At 34.1% G+C, this 24,797-nt stretch overlaps 1 protein-coding gene across 1 annotated transcript; it reads right to left on the reverse strand.

The window, feature by feature from the left end:
- Window positions 1–257: 257 nt before the first annotated feature.
- On the reverse strand, window positions 258–24,089 carry LOC124530250. Its single transcript, XM_047104307.1, has 14 exons — window positions 23,836–24,089; window positions 11,983–12,075; window positions 11,069–11,210; window positions 6,718–6,858; window positions 5,645–5,813; window positions 4,963–5,077; window positions 4,763–4,879; window positions 3,942–4,137; window positions 3,605–3,770; window positions 3,328–3,445; window positions 3,103–3,223; window positions 2,549–2,722; window positions 2,246–2,330; window positions 258–2,164 (listed from the first exon to the last, which is right to left on the reverse strand). The coding sequence occupies exons 2-14, from the start codon at window positions 12,047–12,049 to the stop codon at window positions 986–988; spliced, it is 2,790 nt and encodes a 929-aa protein (XP_046960263.1). The 5' UTR covers window positions 12,050–12,075; window positions 23,836–24,089; the 3' UTR covers window positions 258–985.
- Window positions 24,090–24,797: the final 708 nt, after the last annotated feature.

Here is a 24,797-nt window from a genome sequence, read left to right on the forward strand (position 1 = left end):
ATTGTTTAGCCTTAATAGTTATAAAAGTGCCGATGACTAAGTAATTAATAATTGAAATGTACAAAAACATAATTGTTCAGTTAACTAGTAGAAACAGCTTTAATGAATCTCTGGCTGTAAACTTATTATCGTCTAATGTTTTCTACAACTTAGTATTGAGTTTTTTTTAAAGATGACAATTCAATTTGTTAAACGTTTATATTAGGTACTTCCCTTCGTAAACCATGAGCAGGAAGCTGCAGTTTGCTTTAATTTTCCCAGTTTTTAGTTTAAAGTAGAATAAGAAGTTTAGTTTACTTAATGTTACACAATTGCAAAACGATTCCAGGAGAATGAAATGTTTTAAAACATAAAATGTTTAATAAATAACTTTTTATTAAAAAATATATTTGTTCTTATTCAAACTTAACACTATTTATAATATGTATGTACACAACATTTATAATTTATTCAAATACGACATAAAGCTGGTTCAAACATTACACAGTTTTGTTATCATTTATATAAAATAAAGTAAGTATACAAATGTAAATGATTTACATTCTTTTTAAATAAAATTATACCTATTCCGCTATTGTCCATTCCAATATTAGGATTAAAAAATACTTTCCTACATTTCCATTAGATTACAGTTAATTTTTGGAAAAATATTTTGAATATTCTAGTACTTATTTAGAACACACTAGGCGACAAAAAAACAGATATAAAAATTGATTAGAAGATATCGAGACCATTAAAAAATAAACTTAACATATATAATAAAAATTTGTATTCTTTGTTGTTTTACTCTTCCTCGAAATGCACACTAAGAGGCTTTATAAGCACTAGTATCACTCATTCCATCTTTTTTTGATCTGACAAGCATTCCGTCAAATAAATTAAAAAAAAAAACCTTTTCTGCTTGGAATGGACAATACGCGTACATGATCTTCACAAGATGTTTATTTACACTGAGTAGTATTAATTTATGAACTCGGATATCAATTTATCTGAGTTTAGATTTTATATCTTGATCATTTTTATTAGAATATGGAACTGGAATGTAATGACTGTCAGATAGCTTTGCACTCGGAGTTGTGGAAGTGGCAGGCAGTGGATTATCGGTCGAAACTGGCGGCGTGAATGTAGGCAAGTCTACTCGTACCGCTTGCGGTTCCGCCGTGTGCCTGTACAGCGCCTCAAACTGCATCTCTTCAGATATTGAATGTGATTTGATTTTTCTTTCGTCTCTGGCATTACTTGGATATACTATTACAATCTTTTCGCCCTTGCTGCGCAAAGCGATGGGAGGGAGTGCTGTACTTGTGGAGGCAGCTGGCCCTTCAACCACTTGCAACATTTCGACCGGAGCAGCACGCATCGCTTCAGTCGTCGTTGTTGTTGGCGTAGTAGTTGTAGTCGTACTTGATGTAGTCGTAGTAGATATAACTACCGGTACATCGGGATCTTCTGGAGTTTCAAACTCGCGTTTTTCGCCCGGAGGACCCATTGTCCGAAGAGACTCTATCTTCATTTCTAAAGTAGGCATTGGAATGGGCACGGAGTTAGTTACGTTCACTTCTTCGGTAGGAATAAATCTTGCGGTTGACTTTGGAACTTCACGTGATCCGAATAATGGTAATCGAGGAGCGTACGCAGAAACCAGTGGTAAAAGTGTATCTCGGGCGTAACGTTCAGCTCTCGAGATGAAGGACGCGAGTCGCGCTGGCAAATATTGTACAGCAAAACTAGTAGTTTCCTTTTCAGCTCGCTCATCTGAAGAAACATCACTTGTTGTTGTTGAGACATCATAGTTTTTAGGCTTGCGAGATGGGGGCTGTGTTGTGCTCCGGGGCGGTTGAGTAGCACGAAGAATGGGCTCCGATATCTCGTGAATGTTGTCGGGCGAATCTACTCTTTGCCTAGGCATTTTGCGAAGTCGAGGCCGCAATACTGGTTCAGCTATCTCTATAACTCCACTTGGTGCTGTTTTTGTATTTGTCATACCAAAAGCGCGCCCAGTGTCCGCTTTGTCCTCCCATTCGTAGGAGTCCACCAGTACAAATGGTCTGTCTGGGTTTTCTTCGGGGAGTTCATTATCATGCGGGTCTTCTAAGGGTGCATTATTTACGTTTTCTACAGCGGCCTCTATTTCACTAATTGTTTCATTCAATGGTTCTTCAGTCTAAAGTATAAAATATGTTATGTTATTAAAATGAAACCGAAGTATATTTAAAAATAAGCTTAATAAACTCTAAAAACAAACCTCTTGAATTTTGCAATCCCCTGGATGCAGCGGTAACTGGACCGACTCATCCGATGCGAGCCGTAATTCTTTGCAAAATGATGATCTGTTAAAAAAATAGTAAAACATTGTTTTATGGCTTAACACACTAAGCATACTAATAAAACATTTTGAAAGAAAATGTATGCAAGGGAAGGAGGGCTCTTTTTAATTATGAAAAAATAATGTATTTTTGTGACGAAGATGAGCTGAGTACACATGTTATATGGTATAAAAAATGTTAAACTATGAAAAAAGATTAAACATAAGTGCGGTTCAACTAACGTCTTTCCGAAGCTGTCAGTGATGAGGAGCTTGTGCAGCAGCATGGCGCGCGCACCGGCACTGAGCCAGCCGTTGTAGGCGGCGTACTGCAGCGACGCTCGCAGCGGGACGCCCAGCGCGGGGTGCGGCACCAGCACGCGCCCGAAGCGCACGCTCGGCGCTCGCTCCGACCGCCTGACACACACACACACACACGACGTAAGCTTAGCATTTATGGCGTTGGAGCTGCTCGTGACCTCACACTGCTATATCCTATTGCCATCACATCGGATTAGCTGCACTGTATAATATCTCAGGAACAGTTCGCTTGTCTTCGTTAAGAATGACCGTTGTAAAGAGTACATCAAAACATATTTTTTCATCAACTATATCGGCACGCAATGTAGACAAATGACCTCATAGATTTAGGCATATTAGCGGATGTTATATGGAGTCGCATAAGGTAAAGAAAAGTTGTATGTAAGAGGATTCTTTTAGCAGCCATATTGCTAAATACACAACTATTTGTGTCGTATTTGATCAATTATTATTTCCATTCAATATGGTAAACTTACTTGGTCATAGGAAACGATTCATTCAGGCCTGAGTCACCATGTAGAGTGAGTGTAACTCGTCCATAATTGGGCTTATCACCCGTCTCGCTAGACGCCCACAGGGCTACGTGATACTGGTGTGCTGTAAAAATAAAGGAATTGTCAAATATAAGGTAAAAATCACTCTGCATCAGTATGAGTGTGCTATGAATATTAGTACTGTTGAAGTTATTGTGATTTTCGTACCACAAAAAGGCTCCTCTTCCCTAGTAAGGAGATAAAGCTGTCCTCGTCCAAGAGAGCGGTCTGCGTAATAGCCCATGTTCCCACACCGATGGTCTCCATCGCAGGGAAAACAACGACCCTGGAAAAATATAATAAGTAAATACAATAAATTGCAAATCGTATATTTAAGGAGTCTGTATGAGTCCTATGAATTAATATTCAACAACTATTAAAAATGGGAACTGTATACTGTATACTGTGTTGTTTCATATAACGAAAAAATAATATCACTAATTACCTCCAAGAATGAATCATAATCCGAACAAGGAAAAGCAGGAAAATGGCATTTCGGTGAAACTGAGTCAGTAAAGAACTTATAAGCTCGGCGATGGTTGCATAGCGATCGGCCTTCGATTGATGCACTTGCCCAAGGCAGCACCAGGTCGGACACTGCACCTACAAACCTGGAAAATATTTTATTTAATTAATGTATTGGATCACTTTAACAATGCATTTAAAATTGAATTGATTAACTGACTACTGTAACATCATGGAATTATAATTTCACCCAGACATTAAAGTTTTATGAAACGCAATATGCCAAAAAACTTAAAAGCATATAACGTAGGTATTACAAATTGGAGCAGCCATGTTGTACGCGGCCACCATTGGGGTAGAAGTCGACATGTCCCAGCGGCTGTGCGGCGCCCAGGCCTCCCAGAATCAACGTCTCTCCATTAGAGTGGATAACGTCCACAAACTTAGCGTCTGACTTGTCTAATCGAGCTCTAGGGTCTTGGAACTCAAACAGCGGCCCGGCTGGATCTAAGCCTGTAATTTGAAGTCATTACAATAAGTAAACTTTAAAACAAACCTGGATATAGATAGAAAAACGTTATCTTCTTAGTTGGGTTGCTTATTTGAAACTGTGTGTGAACAAATAAAACATAAATGTTTAATAGAAATAATTTCAGCTGTTAGGATTCATGGCCGTATAACAAAATTTTACAAGTGTGATATTTGCGGATGTCCTTAATGCCTCTTAACAGAGTGTGCGACGTGGGTTGGGATGAGACGACATGCCAATTTTAATGAACCGATTTACATTTGTATTGTGCATATATGTGTATGTTTTTTTGGGTAAAAATAACATTTAAAATAATAAAAACTTTTTATCAATTTCGAACCCCTTCAGTAAGTTTGTAACTCTTAAACTTCTCATGTAAATATTTTTTATATAAATATGTAAAATGTAATCTATGTCAATGTACATTTAGTCTCGAATATTTTCTTATTTTTTTTAAAGTCTACAACGATATATTACATAATAAAACAAAGTAGGTATATTGCGATATAAACAGACTTTAAAGGATCTAACATTATTTCATTATTTATTTTGTATTTTAACATACATATATAATTCATATATATCAGATATTTTTGTTGTTTCACCTACCCGTAATACGACTGATGTTTTTTAATTCCGATCCAGCGAAACCAGCGACGTGAGCGCCCAGACTAAATCCTATCAGATGGACGTCCTCGAACCGCAAGTCGATGTGTTGAGCCAAGCCTGGCAAACATGTCAATCATAGAATATATTCATAAAATATGTAAAACTATACAAAAAGACCGTAGAAATGTTATATTATTTACCTTGTAAGAGCATTGCCAACTGTTTTCCGACAAGTCTCGTATTCGCTGCGGCTCGAAGATAATTCGGCATTGTTGCCCCACCTTCCCAGTCAACGCAAATTACATTGCACTCTTCCTATAAACAATAGTTACGTAAAAAACTTTACATTTAGAGTAGGTACTATATAGGTTGTTTATACAGTTACTAGCGGCCCGTCCTGGCTTCGCACGGGTGAATATAAGTTTTTTTCAACTGACTTCATAAATAAAATTTTAACAAAAAGAAAAATCGACTTCAAACAAAACAGTATTTTAAAACAAATTAAAATGCACTAAAAAGTAATAAAAATAATTGCATATTTAACATATTTTTGAGAGTCCTCCTAGGTAAAATTAAATGAAAAATATTAGACTACTTAAAAGTCGATTTACGATTATATAATGTAGTTATAATTATTGCTATAGTTGAAGTAGTAGTAAAAACCGTATGAAAATTCGTGCAGTAGTTTATCGCGAACATAATTTTATAATATGTAGTCATAACAGGTTTTTATAGATTTGAAATTTGTGCGACGCTATTAACTAGGGTATGCAAAACAACTTATAAATAAATGGTATTTTTATTGATCTTAGTCGCAACAAAAAGCCTAAGTCCAAAAATCAACGCATTGCATATTAATGATGGAATACTTGTTTCACATACCACTGCCATTAGAGCGGAGCGCATCTCGTATACCCATACGTTGTCGCAATTAGAGCCAAACCCATGAACGATAACACGCGTGGGGCGCGCCGTGTTGAAGGCACGCGCCGCCCAGCTCCATGCAGCAGACATGTTACTCGCTGGGACCGCTATCAGTGGCTGATCACCCCTGGAAATTAGGTTACGAAGGATATTACATCATATTTCTTTGATTAAAGGACTATCATTACTAAAAAATTTCTAAATGAATAATGTCTGAATACATAAGTACATTGTTATGTATTCTTGTTCCGTAGAACTCAAAAACATATGCGTTAATTAAGTTTAATGCTTGAAGGACGAGTTAGGTGACGAAGGATGAGGAATTTGTTTGTTGTTCTCATACATTTATAGCTTTATTTTTAAAACGTTTATATGATTTTCGTCATTTTCTTACAAAGTGGTTAATACAGTTGACATAAATAAATATTAGAACGATATTAAAAATATTTTAATCAATTGATCTGTGCATATATTAGTTATTAGGCATTTCGTACTTCTCAATATTATTCCAAAGCTTAGATATATTATGTATCACATATATACGATTCAGTAATGCACGTGAAATGTGATCACCTTGAGAAGTCGAGAACGAATTATCTAATTGTGTCAGCAATTTGATGAAGTGGAACAGTATTTCTTTTAATCTTTTTAGATTGATCACATCCTTCTCAAAATAATCAGAAATACTAAACAGCATTATATTATGTATTATCTATACATATAATAAAATTTGAGTGGCTGTTTGTAATATTAAAATTTTTTACTCGATGCATCGGTATTCGGTACATATTCAAAAATAACATTTTTACAATTTTTGCCGGTCTGTCGGTCTGTCTGTCTGTCTATCTGTCTGTTTGTTCCGGCAAATCTCGGGACTTGGGCTTATTGGCAGATAACTGATATAATAGGGAGTAACTTAGGCTACAATAATATTTTTTATTCAAAGGCGTACAAGGTTGCGGGCACAGCTAGTTGAATATAAATATTGGAAACAATATCTTAATAATATTGTAACCTTGGAGATAAAATACCTGCTGGTTGTTGAGTAGAGGAGAAAATGCGTTCCGACCTCCGAGGGCGGACTTGGTAGCGTCTCTAAGTACGCAAATGGACCCGCATCTTCAAAACAGCCGAACTCACCGTAACACACGCTTCCTTGCGATCTCTTCGTCCTTTAAAAATATGGCAAAACAAAAAATTAACGTCAAAATTTGTAAATGTATATGTATATTCATTTAAATTGGTTATAATGAATTAGGTATATTTTGTTAAGTTTTGTAAAACCAATTTTCATTTTTCACACAGGCAATATCTTAAGACAACTCTTCAATCGTCAATGTTGAAAATACAATACATACTTATTTGTAAGACCTAAAAATTATTATTGAACACATATCTATTAATATAATCCATCGTTTTTAGTTATTTTTTGTGTAGAAGGCGAATAAATAAGACAGAGTTATTTGCAACGTACTGTTTTTGCTCATTATTTTAAAAACTGGTCTTAGGAATTTGTGCAATGGAATCTGGACAGACCAATTCTGTAGCTATACTACTGCTATATAGGTTATTTTTGTAATATTTTGATTCGGATTATGAGGTTTTCGAGTGTATAGTCATTACGAACATTCGTATCAGAGTTGTATTCAATATTAAATAATTACGATTTTTATTTTACTATTGTTATCTATCATTATTTTAACAAAAAAGGTTAATAGCACAAGGCTTTAATATTTTTGTGTTTCCGAAATCTATTATTCAATAGCCTTGCCTGGAAATCAAATTTGACTCCTACCTTGGCCTACACATCTTGCATATTAAACAAAGTAATTTAAAAAAAAAATGTGAGTGAGGTGACGAAAAATACGAATATGGAATATAAAAATTAAATTATATTTAACACAATTCAATAATAATATGTTTTTTTTTTAATTGGGACACAATTATTTACGACCTGTAATGATAAACAAGAATTTGGATTTATAAATTTTTATTTCCCTTTTTTAAATAGAGCGTTAGACCGTTATTAACATATCTAAAGATACTGGTTCAAATGAAAAATATATTATACTTTGTGACGATTAAACTAACCAACACTATTGTTATTTCGTCCTAATGTTTTAAATTAATGTTTACTGTATATTACAAATATAAAAGTGAGATATAAAATGTCTCTCATTTCTGTAGTAGACTAATATTGTAGACAAAGATATTTTGTCCGACAATTTTCTCTCCGCAGTCAGAGTGTTAAAATTCTCGTTTTCGCTCCCAGCATTGTTTGCGTTTTAGATGTTGGACGACAACTGTTATGTAATGTTATCTGATATCGTTTCTTGGACTTCAAATTTGCTTTAAACTAAATGTAAAAAAAACTAGAGTTATTCATATATTAGTATAGATATTTTAAACAATTCAACGTTTAGTACGTAAACTTATTGCGTGTCATTTAACCAGCGGAACCTAAGAGTCTGAAATAATATTAATTGGTAATGGAAAGTGAATGTTCAAATATCAAACAGATTAGTAAGAAACTAATAAACTATAAAGAATATACAATATTAATATACAACTTAAAAAGCTTAATATGCAAGAAAAAAGAAACAAATAAACTGACGTCGGTACCAATAACAAAGAATTCAGATTTTAATTATATATTTTGACTATCCTACTACTATTATAAAGGCGAAAGTTTGTATGTATGGATGTATGGATGTTTGTTACTCTTTCACGTAAAAACTACTGAATGGATTTGAATGAAACTTTACCACAATATAGCTTATACATCAGAATAACACATAGGCTACAATTTTTGAGGTTTCTAATGTGAGGTCGTAAAAAAAAAACATTTTTTGCGCTTACATTGCAAACGCTGACTGAATCCTACAAGATAGATCAAAACAATGTACTACAGTATTGTACAACTTAAAAAGGTCTACAAAAAAGTCCGTGATGGTATATGTTTATCTCTTAGGAATAACCCACAATAACCATTTTTTATCCTTTACTTTGTACGAGAAATAATGACTTATTTACGAAGCGATTACTAGACTAGACGGGACGAACCTGAAGTCCACGCGAACGAAGTCGCGGGCAAAAGCTAGTGAGTTTATAATTATTTTCTGCCTCGCACAACCACTCTGTGGAACCAGCTGTCGCCGGCGGTTTTTCCGAACCGATACGACATGGGAACCTTCAAGAAAAGAGCCTACTCCTTTCTCAAAGGCCGGCAACGCACCTGCAAGCCCCCTGGTGTTGCAGATGTCCATGGGCGGTGGTAGTCACTTTCCATCAGGTGAGCCTCCTGCTCGTTTGCCACCTATACCATAAAAAAAAAAAAAAAAAAAAAAAAAAAAAAAAAAAAAAAAAATGTCAATTTAAGTCTGTTTCCTTTTTCAAAGACTTTATTTATTTTATTTTAAGATTCTTTGTAATCGAACATTAGTAGGTATGAAATTTATTAATATTTCAATATGGTTTCTTATATCACTTGATAACCTTTTACCAGATTCAGAAAATAGAATGTGCGCAGTTGAACCAGCGGTGAAAGTATTGTTAATACCATTAGTTCTGTTGTTAACTTTCGGAAAGTATTCCATTTGAATTCAATGTACATATTGATGTGAAATCAAATCAATATCACTGTCACTTGAGAAAAAAAATATACTGTGGCATTAATAGCTTTCTTGCTAATTTATTATTTAATAAATCAACCGCTTGGCCAGTAGTGCTATTGTGGTAGGAAACAGAAAGGCAGAATTATCCATATGGTTTGCTCTTTGCTACCAAAGAGCCGAACCGTAATTCCATTAGAACCAGCGTGTTTGCAGAAGAACTCTAGGACAGACTGGTCTTAAAAGTCAACGAATCCATTACGTTCAGTTTTTGAATAGGAAAAAAGCCAGCGAATTATATTGAGAGAATTTGGGCCGCAGTGCGTTTCTGTAAGAATTAATTGACTATAATTTTATAATATAAAGATTTTATTTTTATAGTTAGAGTATGACACATCTTAGGTATCGGCATCGGTAAAATTCGTAAAACAGATCACATCCGAAGTAATTACGCTATCTCAAATTATCAATATTTTGTTATGCGAATATGATCTTTATACAAACGTAATAACTTGTAATATCATATGAGCTAATATATTCGTCAATTTGACACGTTGATTTGAGAATCTATAGCGAGGAATAGCGTTGAATGGCGCGATAGGGAGTTATTTCCATAAATTGGCAGTAATCACTAATCAGTTTTGTTAAATTTGCCGTTGCTACATCTAAGCTGTGTCGTACTATAATGTCGTATATCACATTCTGATATTTTACGCTCGTATTCTGCGTGAGTTTCGAGTTTCCTCTACAGACTTTTTAGGTGACTCTCAATATGCTTATTCATGACTTCTTTTGATATTTAAGGAAAGTTTCGTTTGTTTGTTTTAGCCGGACATAGTTACGCAAAAAGTACGAAATGGGAAGCGGTTTATCATACATGCTACTTTCACATGACGGCTCATAGTCTCACGATAGATATAAGCTTTGAATGATTGTATATGTTATATATTTTGTGTGATATGTTAACTAAATCAACAAACTATTAATTGGTGAATTAAATTTAACTTTGTCAATTAATCTTATGTTAAAAAAAGTCTTATTACATAATACAAGTAGAATATCTACTTAGATAATAATTCGAGGTTTCCATACACGGTTTAAAAAATGGTGATACAAAAAAAAACTACATAAACATGCTCTACTGGTTTGATTATTGATTTTTTTCTTTATGTTTAAATTCTTACTTTTTACTTCCTCGTTCGATATCTCAATAACGATCAATAGTAGGTTATATTTACATGAGACTAAATTTAAAGAAAAAAAAACATAGCTATTTATTTAACGCATTTAATGTAAAATAATTAAGATTGTTTTAAGTTTCAATTTGTTTAACAAATTGCAATGACTCTTAAAGTATTCTTTCTTCTGAGATTAACACCAAAGAGATTAGATTCAAGTAATAAATTAAATAACTATACTAGAATTAATAATTTATTTAAATATTCCCGTTACAGCAGCTAAAGAAAAAATCGATAATTTGTTTTATGCTCCACTGTGGTTGCAATAGACTATATGTTATGTTACCAAGATAACATTAATATACAACAAATAAATCAAAATTACACCAACTTAAAAAGCTTAATATGCAAGAAAAAAGAAACAAATAAACTGACGTCGGTACCAATAACAAAGAATTCAGATTTTAATTATATATTTTGACTATGAGTTATTGTCAAAATCTGTCGGAAGGATGTTTTGCATAATTTGACCATTAACAAGAGGCAAACACATAATTAGCCAGTTTAATAATGTTGTCACACGTGATACGGACCTTGTGCGTGACTTCTTGATCTCCCATTGTTTCACGGAGGCACGAACAGCTGCAAGCAATTCTGCATCGTGACGTTCGTCTTCAGCCTCCTGCGCCGATGTTACTGGTCTTCCACCTCCTTTCCATGATTCTAATTCTGCGTCTGTTTATTAATTTGAAATGATTAATAAATTAAACATATTTTTTAATATGACTTATATAGGCAATAGGGGTTTTGGTTTTATTTTTAGGTCGATATTGATATTATCAATGTGTTTTAAATGTATTATTTGAAAATGGAATTCGTCTCTGAAAACAAATCTAAGTAGTTCTTATATCTAAATATAATCTATTGATAAAAAATAATAAAAACGTTAACGTTATTTATGAAACAGAATCGACAACACAAGAGGTTTCGATTAAAATGTAAAGAACGTAAAGGACACAAAGCAGCCGGTGACCCAAATTGCTCGCCGTCTCCGGGTGAATGGCTGGCTGGTTTTTGTTGGCCTTGATGTGGCGCTGTAGGGCAGTATCTCACATTAGCCATGGAAACGGTGCCGTACCCAGTGTCGTGTATGGTGAGAAACCTAAGAATTGCATGCTACATACGGTGTTCATTCAATGGAATCTTATGTTTTTACTTCCTTTGAAACGAGTTCGTTTAAGTGAACTTGTTCATTCCATTGTAAATTAACATAATGTCCATTGTTGCAATTACAAAAAAATAATACAACAGATAGAAGTAAAAAAATAATTATTGGCCTGGAAAATGTTTCGGGTTTAATCTAGTTAATAAAAAGTTGTTATTGTCTATACTTTTATACCTACTTCGATATGTACGCTTACGGTAGTTAATGAGTGTTATATAGTGAAGATATTTTTGTTATAGTAATACATTAAGTAAATTAAATGATAAGGTTAGGTATACATACATTTAGCTACGGTGAGGGTGGTAGCTGCCAGGAAGAAGGCGAGCGACCGCCATAGTTGCGGCGCCATCCATGCGGCGCGGCATTCACGGACGTCTGCAATATATATCGTCATGTAATCAAACCGAGTGCTTATTATCTGATATGTTTTAATGGATCATTATGTCAAGTAATGATTGCTTGAAATCTTAATCTATACTTTATGGTACAAAGTAGAGTAATTATTGTTAGGAACTTATAAAACTTAATTAATGTTTTTTATGTGTTCTTGTTTTTATTTTTAATCTCCTTATACGAGTCCGCCCTTTCGGGAGGGCGTACTCTTTTACAACTTAGCTTTATATTATCTGAGCCAAAAACATTAAGATAAAACATTAAATTTTAATGTAATTTCATAACTAATCTGTATCATCTATATTTTTCATAAATTTAATTATTTAAACTGAAACTAATCATGACAAAAATTTACTTGGTAGAATTTTGTGCAAGCCCGTCTAGGTAGGTACAAGCCTCTCATAAGATATCTTCAGGGCCGCCGTAAGCGGGGGTGCGACGCGTGCACCGCACGCGGGCGGCACGTCCAGGGGGCGGCAAATTGAGCAATACATCACGTACCTAATTCAAGTCATTATTATAATTCCCACAAATCCTTAAGTAAAATAAATTATTCAAAGCATCGAAAAATATCGCACTGAGTAAAGTTAAAAGTCCGTCGTCTGTTATCCTATGAAAAACAATACTGTCGAAGTTACGAGAATCCCCTTTAGCTTCCTTATCAATCGGTAGATTAGGTATCCGTTACTTGTAGTAGGGCGTTGTCGTAGGGCGGCTTGAAGGATATCACGCCGTAAGTTATATTGGTGGTCGCTCGAAATAGCCGAGCTACGGGCACCGTTAAACCGGGCGCGGAGGGCATACGTTCGCTGTCGCAGGCGCAACGTGCTCAACGCAAACTTAGAGGTACACCTGCGGGCTGCACATCGTCAGTTGAAAAAAGTGTTAGAAAAGGCGTTAAGTAAACAGAGAGCAAAGGGGCGCCCCTCTCGTGGTTTGCGAGGGAAGCTCCGAACGTACGGCGCTCCTGTTACGGAAAAACTACCGCCAGATCTCCTGCGACTGATCGGGGAGCTATTTCCGGGGAAAAGGGCGGGTCATTCAACCATCGATGCCCTAAAACACCCTGAAGACCCGGATAATGGAGGCGGTGGTCCAAGGGAACGTAGTCCTAACGGTATCACCGGACGTGGCGAACGACTTCAATAGTCTTCCTTTATTTTTTTCTTAATTTAATTTACGGCATCCACGGGCTCATAGGCCCATGCCTTTTTTATATTTTACAGTTGGCGTTTTACAATTTGGCGTTTTATACTTTATATTTTTACTTAACATCAGCAGATATTCGCTAAACTTCAAGCTTGCCGTCTTCCTTTCGAGACCATAGGACCATTTCGATATCACGAGTTGCCTTCCTATCTCAGAAGGCCGTTGGGGCATACCTCCAGGATCAGGTGATCCTTTGGGAGGGGGCGATGGACGACTTGTCCGGCGTTTGAAGTTGGTTTGACTGGCTCCTGCGGGTTCCGACCTCGCCCGGGATGGGTGTGTTGTGTCACGGTGACGGGGTGAACCTTTCAGGGGGCGGCCCTAAAGTCGGAGTGTCGCTCACGGTGGATCGAATCGAGATGCTGGTCTTGATGGTTTCTCTAACTAAAACGGAGGGCCTCCTAATCCACGGTCCTTGCTGAGGTTTCCCCGAGGAGCGTCTACCGCCCTCCAAGAGACGGCAATTAAGGCACAGACACATATGAAGGATCAGGGCCTCATCCTGGATGGAGCTTCGTGCAACATTTTGTCCAACTCAGCTTAAAGCTCATCAATGCCAACGTAGGAGGACCTCCTAAACCAAACACCTTGCCTGCGTGCGCTCTATGGTATTGTATTTTTTATTCATTGTAAATAAATAAATCTAATCCAATCCAGCCCATTTCCGGTCACTGCTGGATATGTCCAGTCCTCTCCAATTGCACGCCACTAAGATCGTTCTTGGGCTCCTCGCATCCAGCTCCTACCAGCCGTCTTGCGTAAGTCATCACTCCACCGTGCCCGAGGACGTCCTACACTACGTTTGCCGAGACGCGGTCTCCACTCTAGAACACGTTTTCCCCAACGGTTATCGGTTCTGCGACAAATGTGGCCCGCCCACTGCCACTTCAGCTTATTAATCCGATGGGCTATGTCGATGACTTTGGTTCTCTGGCGGGTCGCCTCATTTCTTCTGATGCGATCCCGCAGAGAAACGCCGAGCTTAGCCCTTTGCCATAGCACGCTGAGCGACTTTAAACTGGTGGACCGGCCTTGCCGTGAGTTTCCACGTTTCGGCTCCGTATGTCATGACGGATAGGACGCACTGGTTGAAGACTTTCGTCTTAAGGCACTGTGGGATCGACGATGTAAAGATTCGACGTAATTTTCCAAACGCTGCCCAACCCAGCTGAATTTTTCTATTCACCTCGTCCTCAAGGTTGTTTCTACCTAATCGCAAAGTCTGCCCATGGTAGATATATTTTTGAACAACTTCGAGGACGGTACGGTGTATCACAATCGGTTCCGGTAGAACATGTTCATTGAACATGACCTTGGTTTTATCCAAGTTCATCCGTAGGCCAATACGCATAGAAGAATCAGCAAGCGTCTGCAAATCTTAAGTGAGAGATGTATTCGCCATTGATGTTGATGCCATGTCCTTTTCAGTTCAGCGTCTTGAACATATCCTCCATTGAATTAGTAAACAATTTGGGGGAAATAACGTCCCATCGTCTCACACCTTGATGCAATGGTATGGGATTTGTTCGCTGATTCTGTACTTGGACGGAAAATACACCTATTTGGTTGGACTCCCTTAATGCTCGTAACAAGGTTCTTATCTTACGGGACCGTGGGAACAGTGCTGCTGACCCGCTTCGCCGAAGAAGACCAGTAGAAGGGGTCTTCGCTATGGATGTCTTCTCCTCCCCCCATTAGTGTCCCGGGGTTAAGGGTTTCTGTACCCTGAGAACTCCCTAGGAAGTTAGGAAGAAGGAAGGAAGAAGAGCCTACCGTTAGGACGTCACGGTAGTATGCACAAAAGATTTCGTAACATCCTCCAAAAAGACAGTGGGTCGCTAACGTTGGTTTTTTAGCAGGTATACACCCCGCCCCCCACCTCATGTGGAGGAATAATAGTATGCGTTTTTGCAGAGAAAGAAAGGGCGGCATAATAGGTATTGCACGCGGGCGACAAAACAGCTAGCGGCGGGCCTGGATATCTTGCCGACAAACAGTAAGACTTCGTATTGTTGTGTTCCGGTTTGGTTTAGAGAGTAAGCCAGTGTAACTAAAGGCACAAGGGTCATAACATAGTTCTCAAGATTGCAGGCGCATTAATGATATAGCCCGCCCGCATAAATAATAGTAATCTTTTTTATTATTGGTAAATTGTTTTTATTTGCGCTACGACGGTACAGTATGAACACGGTCAACTTTCATTATCACAGTTTTTCAACTTTTTATGTGTATATTTATAAAATATGAACTAAATATCTAACAATTAGGCATAATAATAATGACATTTTTGTTACTCACTGGGAAGTATAATAAGAAAATAAGTTAATTGAAACTAGATTGTAACTCTAGATATAGATCTAGATAGATTAAGAGCTAACCAATGATATTCTAATAAACAGATATGTTATATCCATACCATCCAACAGAAAAAAGTGTGCCGCGCCGGGGACCGTTTATTTTAGTTTATTTTTACATTTCGTTAAAAGTAAAAAGGATAGCTTGATAAAAACAATAAGTAAAAGGGATAACTAGATGTTTTAATTACGCAAAACGTATTACTACGTAATTATGATGTATTATAACGTATTACTACGTAAAATAACTAAAGGCAAACGTCTCAATTAGGACGTTTTCTAGTCTTCACTTTTTGCGCGTAAATAACATATCTGTTTTCTACAACATCATTGGAGTTAACTTGAAGAAAGAAACATTAGCGTATCGTGTCATTGACGACCAATACCCTCGGGGTTTCCGGTTTAGTGTAACTTGTTACGTTATAAAAGAAAATGCAATTTAATATATGTAGCTGCGATATACGTCAAATGGATTCATTTAGGTCACATTGATTATAACGGTGATCGTTTCCGGATATTTTTTAAAAAATGTTAACCTACATCATAAAGAGCATCTCTTCTTCTTATTAAAAATAATTTGAAGTAATATAATTAAATATGCAGTAAGTACATCTGAGTTTGTGAATATTAGCTTTTTTCGTGATCTACTTATTCAAGATTTTTATTTTCATTTGAATAAAAGTATCAATGCAACTCTTTGCTCAGTGCACTACAATACGTTGAGCTAACCGGACCAATGCAACTTTTCTCTACAATTTGTAGACTACAAATATAAGGCACAAGGGGTGTGAGGCTATTGCGCATATTTGTGGTGCGCTAAATCATCGTATATTTCTTAAAAGGCAATAATGATTTACATATTACTACAATTCAATACATTATTTTTGATTCAGTATTCAGATTTTTTAGTTGTTTTATATTTAAGTATAGACTTTTTATTTGAAAATCTTTAAATGGTGTATGTTTTGTAAGTTGTCCTTATAAATAAATAAAACAATAATAAATAGACACTATAACATCAATGTATTGCAAAAATGTAACACAACACACACACACAACTTGATTATAAATATTATACATATATGGTTATCACTCCGTTATGTCTCGTGCGAACGGGTATTATATATGCTTACAGAGAGACTCATAAAGTCTCCCATGGTAGGCAAAATTTTCCTCGGGTTGTTACCCACGCCCCATGACACGAATAAACACACTTAAAGGAAAGTGTGAGAAGACTGACCAACAACGATAATTGCTACTATCGTAATTACATTACAAATACAAATAAAAACAAGCCTGTAAATTTCCCACAGCTGGGCTAAGGCCTCTCCCCTTGAGAAGAAGGTTTTGAAACATATTTCACCACGCTGTTCCAATGCTGGTTGGTGCAATACACATGTGGCATAATTTCTATGAAATTAGACACATGCAGGTTTTCCTTCACCGCCGAGCACGAGATGAACTATAAACCCGAAGCTGTTACCCGGTTTGACCCCGCAATCATCGGTTAAGATGCAAGCGTTCTAACCACTAGGCCATCTCGGCTCCTAATTGCAATAGGAAAAAACATATGTGTGATCGCCCTTTAAGCCGCGTGTATTGCAACTCAAACAATGACTTATTCGACAATAGTCATAACATTATTGATTCTATAAATCTTTATAAATCGTTGTGGTTTCTCTTTTATCTTACTACAAAATATACATCGCTTTGTATTTTCATTACTATTTAGAGTTATGTTTATGAAGGTTAACTTATGGAAATAACTGTGATCTTTGTATCTATCCATTTTTGTACTTGTCTTATAGTAAAGATATATTTAATGGAATCTAAATGTATAGAAAATCGAAAAGAATCGATGTTAGTGTTATTGACACGTATTTGCACGAAAGTTATCTTGATGAATTAATTATCGAGCTGCTCTTCTCCAGTACGTTAAATTAATTTAGAGTTCTTTTTCAACCATTTAAATTTTAAATTTAGTATCAGTACTTTATTCTTCTGTATTAAATTATTGAAAATACATATCGTTACTTAATAATAATTATCATATTCGATGATAGATATCGAATAATTCGTTTGAACTTATTAAGAAAAAGTTTTCTGTCTCATGTATAAAAAGTTAATGTGACAAAGATTAATTTTTATACTCGGTATTTTTTATCGATGACTTAAGTCTGAAGTATTTGTAATATACGACTTTAGTTATATAATGTGTATATAAAACCTAACTTATATATTTTTTAACATGATATTTGTTTATTTAAAATAGGTATATATTCTGTAAACCTAATTATACATTAGTTATACATTATTTTGAAAAGTTCAAAATAAGGTTGATAATATTTACTTCAAATTTTTTTTTTAAATAACCGGTTCTTTGGGAAGCCTCAACCAAAATCAAATTAAACCCAATTTAATATTTTCTCACCAAACTTGTTGTTAAATCGCGTATTATATATAACAGCATAAATCATTAAAAATACTATAATTATTGGAGATAATAAAGCCGTTACTGTTAATAACGAAATTCGGTCAGTATGTTCTTTACTGTTTTAATTTGATTTTGCAAAACTTAATAATGAAATGGCACTATTAATTTGATTGAAAATATAAAAGTTCGAAAATAAGAAAAATAATTACAGGTATGTTAAATTTTATTTTTAATAATTTTACAGATAATTAATAAGTAATTATGGCCTATTTATTAAATGATCATTGCGGTTTCTAAATGTAATGATTTTTATGTATGAACATTTTATCGGTCAGAGTTAGTGACCCGCAGAAAAACAAACCAGCTACATTTACATTATGCATTACATGCCTCGATAGTTATTAAGAATAGCGTTAGAAACATAAACGTTACTGTATAGCGTTACTTTGTTTTATTCGCATAAACATTTCATGTATAAACTACACACTGATCCCAGGAAACTATTAATTTTGCTAACAAAAAAAATGCTACTTTTTTGTCCAATGTTGTGAATCTAATTATAATTTTACTAGTTAATTATCACTTCAATTACATTAAATACTTACCCATTTTGTAGTTTTTATCGTTCTTTTCTATTTATACTATATCGTTCCATATAAATTCGAAATTTAAATTCATTGTTTTGTTAATATAAACTTACTAACATTTTTTAAATTTTATTTAACCAACGTTTACTTCTACGTCCATATCAAATGGGTTAAAAAACCTATAGATGGTTTGAAACTTTAATAAAATTTTACATTGTACCATCAATTTTTATGTCGTAAAATGTCGACGATTTGTATTTATGAGTGTTTCACCTTGACATAAAAACTATATTGATACTTCTGTTTTATACACCAATTAAAATAAACAGTTAGGTTCTTTACTTTTTCCTCAAAGTTGATTGACGTATTTCATAAACGTCTTAAAAACAGTACCTATTGTTTTCTTTAGAATTCTTCTATATTAGTGTATATACTTATTTATATTATCTCGGAGACTTATTTGTTTAAGTTTTCTAGTCTTTCTTTTTTTTTCTTTCTATTTTCGTTTATGTATTTTCCATAATAAGGATCTTTTCATATTTTTTGTTAGTCATTTCCTTGCTCAAAATTTGGCCAATTAAATAGAGTAACCATTTTTTCCATTTAGGACAAATATCGCTGCATAAATTCATTGAAATCAATATTTTTGTAACGTAATTTAATGGCTTTTAAATAAAATAAACATATTCTTCTATGGGCGATATATTTTTGTATATTTTATGTAGATGGGCAAATAGGCATCATGTTGGTAAGTGGTTACCAAGATCTAAGAAATAATACCAATACATCATCAAAGCGATACCAATTGTGGGCAAGGTATTGTGTACCTTGTGCCTGTACTTACACTGAAATCATGCATCCTAAGAACCCGATAAAACTTAATATGGTACTGCTGATTCGCGGAAGAATAAAAGATAAACAAATATTATCTATGCAAGGGCTTGCATAAATAAAGTAAATGAAAAATGAAAGTTAATGATTTTAAATTCCATCTTTTCGATATTCCTTTGCATAACCTTCGAAAACCTATCGAAATTATTCGAAACTAATCGAAAGGTATACCTAAAACTTTTATATATAAATAAATGAATATATTAATGAATAAATAGCGTATTATGTTATGTATTTAATAACATAATATTGAAAACTTAAGTAAATATAAAAAAAGACTAAATACAAAATCAAAATTACGATCAAAAATAATAATATTATGCAAGTATAACATAACATTATTAAATAATATTTTCTTTGAATTCGCCGAATTAAATTTAACCTAATTCAATATTGACTAGTTCCTGATGTCGGTATGTAATATTAGGTTTTATATTATCGAGTTAAAAGAAGCAAACGCAACAAAATATACATCCTAAAATCATATCATCAGAGCCATTATACCAACAAAACGCTTTTTTTTTTAATTTAAAATTTACAACTATATAATAAGTACTATCCATACGTACTCATTACATCTACTTCCGCATAAATTAAAGCGGAAATGATCATATGATGTTTATTTTACGTAACAGCAGCAATCTCGGCGTAGATAACATCAGTTTGAATAAATAATTTGTGTAAAAAAATACATTATTTTAATAGTTTGGCTTGTTTAAATTCTTACGATATTCCTTTGTTATTTAAATCAAATTATATACATTGATTAATTATATTGTTAAAAATATGTATTAACAATACTAAGATATAATTAATTTCTTCGGAAAGTATCTTTGTCAATTCTTTAGGCGTGAAATACCTCTGGCGACAACCCTTAAAGTTTTTAAGACGGGAAATATTTATAAAAAAAGTTTTGCACTATAACTCTTTGGTCCAAACAATTTTTGGTGTCATAATTCTTTCGTTAAAGCTGCTTGTAAAAGTTGGTAAGTAGTAATTAAACGAGAGAGCGGAGGTTTATTGTTTAGTAGCAAAGCACGTCGTGAATCGTGACGACATGGTATGTAAATTGCGTGCTAACTTTCTTAAGTGTTTTAATTGGTGTGAGAAATATACTACATTCGTTTGTAACATATATCTTCTAAAAACCTTATTATTATATTGCTTTTTTGGTATTTAACAAACCATGTGATTTGGTAACATTTTAAAACCAACATAAACTATACAGGTAGGTATATAAATGCCCCTAAATTATTATATTTCATGACCCATCTGTTTTTGTTATTAAAGTTCGTCAAAATTGGTCTCATTCCACACGAATAGACAAGATTTGGCCACGGTGTCGATGCACGATGTAGGCGTGGCACTTTCACTGAGTGCTGAGTGCGGCGCATCTCGCAACGACCTCTCATTGCCCTCTTAATTGCTACTCTACGAAAGTTATAGGAACTCATACAAACGTTCTGGGCTTTGCTTGCTTTATACACAATCTTTTATATTTTATGATAGTAATTGTTGTATTACAATCACAAATATAATAAATAGAATAACGACATAACCTTATTTTGAATGCTGTAGTTATGACAAATACATCACCTGATAGTAAGTGGACACTACCATTCATACTGGCTTCTTTTAGAAGAATTAACCATTTCCCACACAGCTATTATTATAGTAGTTTTATTACAATCACAAATATAATAAATAGAATAACTACATAACCTTATTTTGAATGTTGTAGGTAGGATAAATAGGTCACCTGATAGGTTGATAGTAAGTGGTCACTACCATTCATACTGGCTTTAGAAGAATTAACCATTTCCTACACAGCTAATGCGTCACCAACCTTGGGAACTAACAAGTTACACTGGCTCACTTACCCTTCAAACCGGAACACAAATACTACGTATTGCTGCCTAGCGTTAGAATATATGATGATAAATTGTACCCACTCAGACGTTCATGAACAAAACTCAATCTACTAATCAAGTCTTCCAAGATATTTAAAATATTATATATATCATATAAATCAACTCATTTGTAATCACGGAATACTTGAGCAATTAATTTGTTTTGGATATACAAGTATAGGACACTGAACTGAAACATAATATTTATGAATAAATATTCCCAACATTTCCCTACAAATACTTCGGTAACTTAACGGTACTTATACCAATCATGATCATTAAAATCAGTTATTTTGTTTGTGTTTTAATTAATCAAAGTTATTATCGTTCATTCTTCATAATACTATTAACGAATATATAATGATCATTACAAAATTATAATCATATCAATGTCTATCATATAATAATAAATCGAAGCTTTATTATATTTATATAATTTGAATGCATTTTGTAATAACTGTATATTTATTATTTTAGTGTGTATGTAATAAACGTTTGTATATTAAGTTTTTACGTAATAACTTTTGCTGGTTACATTTACTTATAAAAGACTTCAACGCGCTCTTTATTTTTTTGCTAATGTAAGCATTGCGAGCAAGAAAGAGCACGGTTCTTAATCCGTATCAGCACAGTTATAACAGAATTAATAAAATGAACAGATTTCTATAATTCAACAATTGTTTACAAGGAATATGAGTTGACAATATATTTTTTATTATGCTCTGTCGTATTAATCATCTAATAAAATTTATAAGATATTATTTAACAAAGTATTAACATCTTATTAGATTCTCGTTACAGTGAAGCATGCTCAAAAATTTACTATCCATATAATATAGTCGATTTTTAAGGACTCTAAAAAATTTAAAGCCTAACTGCCTTATAGAGTTATAGGTGCTAATTATTATTTAACAGTCACCCCTAAATCGCAGTGAGTCGTCACGGTGGAAGGTTTGCAGAACACTTTCGTAAACGCACCTCGATTGATAAATATATCACGCGTCGGTTTCAACACTATCGCCACTCGATTGTTCTACGTTGCGCATGCGAATAAGTAACTCTTTGTGTTAAAACTTTACTTACCGCGTTACCGTTACGTTTCGTGTATTGTTATTATTCTATTATTATCTTACAGTGTTAACATTATTTTGTCGCGGTGTTGAAAAGAGAACAGCTGATTCTATGTCTTAACGAAACTTGTCGACTCTAGAATTGTTCGACTTAGCTTAATAGATTTTGGGACAAAAACACCTATACAGATACGTGCTTTGCAACACAAGAATGATCAAATATAAAGTCCTTACCAAAATCTTCTTCAAATAAGAATCTTAGTATAGCATATATTTGTAGGCTATCTACATATATGAGGCCTTTAAAACTGAAGCATAAATGCATTTAATCCATTTAAGTTCAAGTACAAAAAACGTATTAATTTTCTTTTCTAGTCCAATTTTCCCAAAGTTTACGGCTTGTTCGAACAACTCAAACATTGGCGTAAGTATGTACAATTTGACGTATATAAATACGAGTATCGCAATGATAATATTTTGTAAATGTTTTTGCCTAATAAAAACTGGTTTATGCACTAGTGGACGACTTTTAAAATGGCGCGAGACAAATAATTAGTGTGATTTGAAGAGAATAAATTAATGCGTCTTAAATAAGGTTTTTTACTGCGAATTTGTGTCGTGGGACAGTTCCTAACAATAGTAAACAGTATAAAAGAAATCGAGGACATAGGTTGCCTTTGAACTGTTACTATGCGATATGAAACGTTTTAAGAATACAGTATTTTAATAATATTTTATGTTTGGATATTTTTTGTAACAAAAAACTATCTAAGCCTGACATTCTTCATATTAATTACATGTCCATGCCATCCACGACATTCGCAATTAATTATTTGTTTGTGTAGCTGATCTATATCTTAATCTCATTAAAACAGATTTAAGAATTATATTATTTTCTTAATAAGCATTTTAAATTTTGTAAGTCACGGAACATGAACAGTATGAAGCATAAAGTTATCAGAACAAAGTGAATATGTGAAAATAAATACTAATACCAGATATTCAGGCGCCTTTAAAACAGACTTTCTGAAAGATGAAATTGTTTTATAATCATAATATGTAACTTAAGGTAACGCATCCTTGCATTGCCGCGGTTATGGTGCATTTAAACAGGTTTCAACATTACCTATGTCAACTTAAACTTAACTTCCTTAACCTTTGTATTTAAGTAATGTTGATGGTATTGATTATATAATAGAAATTGATAATTTATAAGTATCGATGTGAAAACACGCAATTATAAATTTAACCTGTGCACTAATTGAATACTAATTAATCAAAACAAACCTTATATATACACGAACAAGTCTGTCAGAGGCTAAAAATAAAATTCGTTCTCTTTTTACAGCACAATGTATGCAATCCAGGCACAAAACAATAAAACACAAACACAGGTAACAGCAATCCACCGTAACACTGTGTAACACCGCTCCGTTCGGTTTGCTTTCGAATAGTTGGAACGTTGACTCCTAGCGTAAGGCGTACGTAGCGTACGTAGCGACGTCGCGGCTCAGACTGCGCGCGCGCCGCAGCGGAGAAACTCAAGAGAAAAGTGCCTTCACTCAGCGCGAACGCATTGCCGATTACATCAGTGCTCTCTTTTTGGATAGTTTTATTAAAAAGTAACAAAGGATAACGCTACAAACATATATTAAAAAAAAAGGAATTCATAATAAAAAAAATCGGATAGTCTTAGAAGAATAAACATAAACAATTTTGGTATTTTTTCTGTTGACTGTACATACTCCACTCCACTTTACTGTTAACAGCCGAAACCTGCATTTTGCTGAGTATAAACCAAAAAAGACAAATACTCGTGACTCTATTGTTTTTCAGTATAGATCGACTTATTTTTCTACTACATGTTATTCAGTATAAATAGCTACAATCAACACTGATAATGTCACTGTTTGTAGCAAGTTTTGTTGTATGTTCCGTCTTCATTAGCCGTAAACACATTACATAAGAGCGGAGAAACGCTGTAAATTAATATAAGCTCCAAATTGTTGTGTAACGACTGTTATTTGTTTGCTTTTTCATTATATAAGTTGCTGGTAATTGTAATACTTAATATTAAGCATGCTTAATTCATTTGTTTGAGGTTTACGTCATACGAAATATCACTTTCATGTTTATTATTTCTAATCTGGTTGATAAGTGATATTTGTGACCATATCCAGTCTTAAGCAGAAGATGATTTCTGACGATCTCGTCTCCAAAAATGAATTAATTATTGAGATATTTTGGAA

Source organism: Vanessa cardui, chromosome 6 (assembly GCF_905220365.1).
Source record: "Vanessa cardui chromosome 6, ilVanCard2.1, whole genome shotgun sequence".
Taxonomy (NCBI): Eukaryota; Metazoa; Arthropoda; class Insecta; order Lepidoptera; family Nymphalidae; genus Vanessa; species Vanessa cardui.

Bases quoted from the DNA above. Each gene is read 5' to 3' on its own strand.
- LOC124530250 (XM_047104307.1), bottom strand. From the start codon at position 12,049: ATGGCGCCGCAACTATGGCGGTCGCTCGCCTTCTTCCTGGCAGCTACC. The intron at 5,814-6,717 runs GTATTTTATCTC...CCTAATTTCCAG, and splicing joins CTCTACTCAACAACCAGCAG to GGGTGATCAGCCACTGATAG. The intron at 2,165-2,245 runs GTTTGTTTTTAG...TTTATACTTTAG, and splicing joins GGGATTGCAAAATTCAAGAG to ACTGAAGAACCATTGAATGA.